The sequence below is a fragment of the Zea mays genome, chromosome 5, assembly GCF_902167145.1.
Source record: "Zea mays cultivar B73 chromosome 5, Zm-B73-REFERENCE-NAM-5.0, whole genome shotgun sequence".
NCBI lineage: Eukaryota > Viridiplantae > Streptophyta > Magnoliopsida > Poales > Poaceae > Zea > Zea mays.
In genome coordinates, this window is record NC_050100.1 from 134,964,609 (window position 1) to 134,970,005 (window position 5,397).

General features: G+C 44.7%; 1 protein-coding gene across 1 annotated transcript; it reads left to right on the forward strand.

Moving 5' to 3' along the window:
- Window positions 1–218: 218 nt before the first annotated feature.
- Window positions 219–4,725, forward strand: LOC100276733 (uncharacterized). Its single transcript, NM_001371574.1, has 2 exons — window positions 219–758; window positions 4,435–4,725. Exons 1-2 carry the CDS (start codon window positions 363–365, stop codon window positions 4,468–4,470), a joined length of 432 nt encoding a protein of 143 aa, NP_001358503.1. The 5' UTR covers window positions 219–362; the 3' UTR covers window positions 4,471–4,725.
- Window positions 4,726–5,397: the final 672 nt, after the last annotated feature.

Below are 5,397 nucleotides of genomic sequence, written 5' to 3' on the forward strand. Positions count from 1 at the left end.
ACAATTAGCTTACTAGTCTAGAGTAGAGTTTGAAAACCGTTAGGCATACTCTTAAGGCTAGCCTGGGAATTCTATTTTTCCAAAGAATTTATATTTTATCAAGAGAAAATAAACTAATTTCTCTTAAAAAATAAAAATATCGTGAGAAAATATGACAAACTAGCCCTTAGAAATTTAATACGACTGATTTCAAGAGGCGTCTACTTGTGACCCGACCCATAAACAAGTTTGGGGCTGGCCCAACCCTCAGCATACAGGCACGAAACCTCGCGCCGCCACCAAATCTCCAGCGAGCGAAGAGGCGGCTCCGGCGAGTGCGCGGCAACGACGAAGGCGTCGGGGCCAGTGGCGAGAGGAAGAGCATGCTGAAGTTCCTGTCCAAGGTGGTGGTGGAGTACTGCCCTCTGGACCCGCGGAAGGCGGCGGCAGTGGAGCTCCTCGCGCAGTGCAACGGCCGCAAGGCCAAGGACTCCAACCCGGCTTGCTCGGTCGAGCTCCGCCGCCTCCCCTCCCCAGCTCCGTCCACGGACCTCAAGTCGCAGCCGACTCTCCCGCCTCCGAGGGTCCTCGTGACCTACTTCACCGGAGCTGAAGAGGCCATCGTCTTTGCTGAGGGAGCTACGGCGCAGGGCATCCGGGACCAGATCGTCGCACGGGGCCGGCTCATCGATACGGAGAAGATGTTCCGCGACGGCGGGGAGAAGTGGCCCGTCGTCATCCCCGAGGAGGAGCTTGGCATGTCGTTCCCTGGCATCAAGGTACGGCATGTTTTCCTTTTTGTGCTTATCTTTCCATTTCGTCGAACGCCAGGCGTGCGTGGGTGTTTCTTTTCTTTCTACACTGCATTGAACACTCTCTGGATCATTTCTTTGTATTTGATGTGTCTGTTAAGGTATCCGTTGGGCATCTTGTGCGTTTTACCATTGTGTTTGTTTCGACCGGTGATGTAGTTTGTTTACACTGCTTATCGCTTTGTCGAACTCGAAATGAATGCATGGTTTGCTTGTCGCCGAAATTTGGTACTGCTTTTAGTGTGGTAATGCATCATGATCCAAATGTCTCTTCACAATTTGTTTGAACCATTAATTAAGTTTACTTCAAAAATGAATAGAAATAGAGCCCGATTCAAGGTTTTAAAGTCGGCTAGTCGACTCTAGTCGCCTGAGCACCGATAAGGTGACTAATCGCGATTAGTCATTGATTTGCTTGATTAGTCGAGCCTAGTCGACTCCTAATCGTCCTATAGTCGTCCACCTATAACAAGACCATATGTGTGTGCGCGTGCGCGCGCGTGTATAGCTGTAGCAGGACTACAGTACAACAATACACTATAGCTGTAGCAGACACGCACAATACTGCTGAACAAGTGAATAAGCAAAAGAACAAAGGGATTACCGTCTGAAGAGATGCTCATCTCGGTCTGAAGTTCAGAACAGACTATGAACTGTGAACTCTAAAGAAGTCTAATGTTCTTTGGAGTGGTTAGGAAGTCTGAACTGTGAATAAGTCTGAACTGTGAACTCCGAAGTTCAGGACAGCCGCGCGCTGGAGGGTGGACTCTGGTGGAGGCATGGAGTAGAGGCGGGCGCCACACACTGGAGGGTGGAGGCTCGAGTAGAGGCCTCTGCAGCAGCCACGCGATGGAGCAGAGGGCCACCGGAGCAGAGGGCCGCGATGGAGTAGAGGGCCGCCGGAGTAGAGGGGGCGCAGCCGCACGCTGGAGAAGGGGCGACGGCTACTGTCTGGCTGGTGTGGTACAGGTAGGGCAACACAATGTTTCTACTTTTTACTGTAGAGATGGTGGGCCGGCTGCGGGCCCATAGGACAGAGGACATATTACAGGCCCAAACCAGGCATAAACTAGGCGGTCATAACACTTAATCTCACGACTAATCGTGATTAGTCAGTGACTAGGATGACTAATCGGTTCCTAGTCGCTCGATTATCGGATGACTAATCGCGATTAGTCAGTGACTACGACGACTAATCGGTTCCTAGTCTCCCTAATCGAGTCGAAGCTCCTAATTTAGCTTACTCCGGCGATAAGTCCGACTAATCGCGATTAGTCGGACGACTTTAAAACCTTGGCCCGATCCTATCCTGATTCGATTCTTAAATTTTATAGTGCAAAGTTTAAAGCCCATTATCAACTGCTTTTTTCCTTCCAAATTATAGATCGTTATGGGATTCTATACATAATGTATATCTAGGAGCATAAAAAAAATTATAGATCTAAGTGCATGGCATCTGGTGTACATAGAAAAGCCAAAATAACATATAATTTGGGCATGAGTAGCTAGGGGTGGTAATGGATCGTGATCCAAATGCTTCTTCACAAAATGGTAGAGCCCTAACTAAATTTTAGTTCAAAAATGAATAGAAATAGGGTCTGATCCTAATCAGATCTGATCATTAAATCTTATAGTATAAAATTGAGAGCCCATTGTCACCTCTAGAAGTAGCTGCCTAGAATGGTATCATCTGGGTCAGCTGGGAAGTTAAGGATGTGTTAGATTCCTGTAACTAAAGTTTAGCACGTGTCACATCAAATGTTTAAATACCAAGTCCGAGAATTAAATATAGTCTAAATACAAAACTAATTACATAGATAAAGACTAAACGATGAGACAAATTTATTACGCCTAATTAATCCATGGTTAGCAAATGTTTACTGTAGCATCATATACGCGAATCGTGAACTAATTAGGTTTATTTGTATAGTTAGTTTTATAATTAGACTATATTAAAAACTTCTAACTAGTATTCAAACAACTGATGTGACAGACAAATTTAGTCCGTTGGATCCAAACGTGCAGTAAGGCATGTCGTGTATGTACAGCTTACCAACATCTCATTTACCACCTAGTCAAAGTTCATTATAACCAAGATTGCAATAAATGTTGCAGTGTAGAAAAGCATGTTCGTGCAAATGGTTAAACGCAGTTGCATAGGATGCTTAGTGAAGGGCAGGTCTACTGCAGTGGTGAAAGCTGTCTCACTGAGTCAACAGTTCGTGGGTTCGAATCCAGCACTGGATCTGCATAGGATACTTAGTCTAAAAGAGCATGTATGTGCAAACCGTAAATCTATCATCAGCTGGATCATTGGTTTATTCATTCTTGGAGATGTGGATAACTGGATATTCAAGTCAAAACTGAAAGAGTTACAGGAGACTACCAGTTCCTGGTTGAGAATTTTTTTTCTAGCAAGCTATATTTAATAAGTTACACATCAGCACCTTTTAGGGCCTTAGTTGTTCACACTCCATAGATGTCCAATTCGCTGGCATATGATAAGGTTGCTCAATAGGTATCCAGGGCATTGCCTGTTGGTTATTCTTGCATGATTAGTGTAGATGCTCAGATGTTTTCTTGAAAATTGCCACATCATTTTATTTCCTATGCCCTCCATTTGTTAACCCTTCTCCTGTTTCATTTCAGCAGTGCAAGTTTTGCTCGAATAAGTCACTGGGATCAGGATTGATGCCACAATCCATGATCTTAGTTTCTGGATTATGGGTGGTTTGTGTTGAGAGCCAATTAGTTACATCGGATTAGTTACAATCCAGCCGGGACCCGTTGAGCTACCTCTGCTGCATAACGAGATGCACGCGGGCGCTCAGAGCAGCCACTGCCGCCGTTGGATGCACGCGGGCCACCACCACAGCCACCGTCGACTCGTCGCGATGCGCCTGCCTCCTCTAGCATCGGGATGCGCCTGCCGCTTGGCGTCGTGGCGCTGGGGCCTGGTGCTGGTTAGGGTTAGGGTGTGGTGGTGGCATGGTGATGGTGCGGTGGCTGGGGCCAGGTTGCCTGCGTATGGTGATGGTGGCTGGGTTAGGGTTAGGAGTGTTGTGGACCCCGCGTCACTAGTCTAGTGACTAGTGGGCTGTGCTGCTGTGTTCTCCGTGTCCTGTGTTCGCTGGTAGGGATCGGTTCCTTAGTGTTTTGGTTTGGTTGCACCCAGGAACTGAAGACTGAAGTACACATATCTTGAAACTGAAACCGAAACCAAAGACCGAAAAAACAGGAGTTCGGTTCAGGTTTGGTTTCATGCTTTCGGTTTAAATGTGCCCATTCCTAGTTGTCACAGGCTGCTTAGGCTCCGGATGGTTTTTTGGTCATGTTTTTTTTCTCTTTGCAGCGAGTGGTGTTGTTAGTCGTGTACTAGGTGGCCTAAGGGAGTTGGCTTTGCCTGATTGCCTCTCCTTTGTTTTTTTTCTCCTGCATAGTTTGAGGGAAAAAACTATTGTACCTTGTTGTGTTCCCAATATTTGTTGTTACAACAGGACTTCTATATCGAGGTCTGTCATGTGTGCAGTGGATGACATCCTCAGCGGACATGATATTCTGTATGTTTAGAGTTTCTTTGCACATGTCTCTCTGTTTTCTCAGTTACTGACTGGATTATTCTCTGTTTTTCTTTTGTTGACAGCCAAAGAAAGCCGAGGATAAGCCCCAGGCCGAGTGACCAAGCAGGAGTTTTCTACTTTATATATCATGGTTAACTATGGACATTTGTACACTCACAGATGCTGGAAGAAAATTTTCTCTTGCCGCTACCACTTAGAATGTGTGTTACCAGTTTGAAAGCCATGTCTGGTCCAATTTTTGTTTTCCCGCATTGACATATGCTTCCAGTTGGTGCTCTTAACTCGTACACCATTTTGGCTATTGTCAGCGTAATATTCTGTGGACAAATTTGACTCAGAATAAGAAACTTCACAATATCGCAGTCTTAAATTAACTGCTCCACGGTTGATTTGTTAGTGTTTGTTGTTGAGCTGTTGAGGGTTGTTAGTGGGGGCCGATTTGGGGCAGCTGCACAGGAGAATGAATCTGCATGATTGCCAGTTTACCCGAAGGCCATCCTGACCTGACCTGAAAGCTCAAATCAGGTATTCAGGTGTAACAGGACGGTTTTTTACTGTAATATGTACTCTTATTGACTCGCAATATTGACATACACAAAGGGAATGCTAATTTAATAGTTGATTGGACATAGAGTAATGATAGGTTGACATTGATCTGCTACCTTTGCTTTTGAATCAATTAGAAATCAATTCAATCAGTGTGAAGATTTCAGATGGGCATCTTGCTTTTGAACCAATTAGAAATCAATTCAATCAGTGTGAAGATTTCAGATGGGCATCTTAAAAATGTTTAAGATAACGTGTAAAATGCCCGTGTTCCAGTTAAACAAATAAATGAAAAACAGTACGAGTCGCATGGTACAGCTTACCGGAGGATACGATGATATTTGTGTTCTGTCTTTCACTTACGGTATACGATGATATTTGTGTTCTGTCTTTCACTTACTCCCTCTGTACTAAAATATAATTGTTTTTAGCTATATTTTTTCATATTCAAATTAATGATAATAAATATAGACATATAT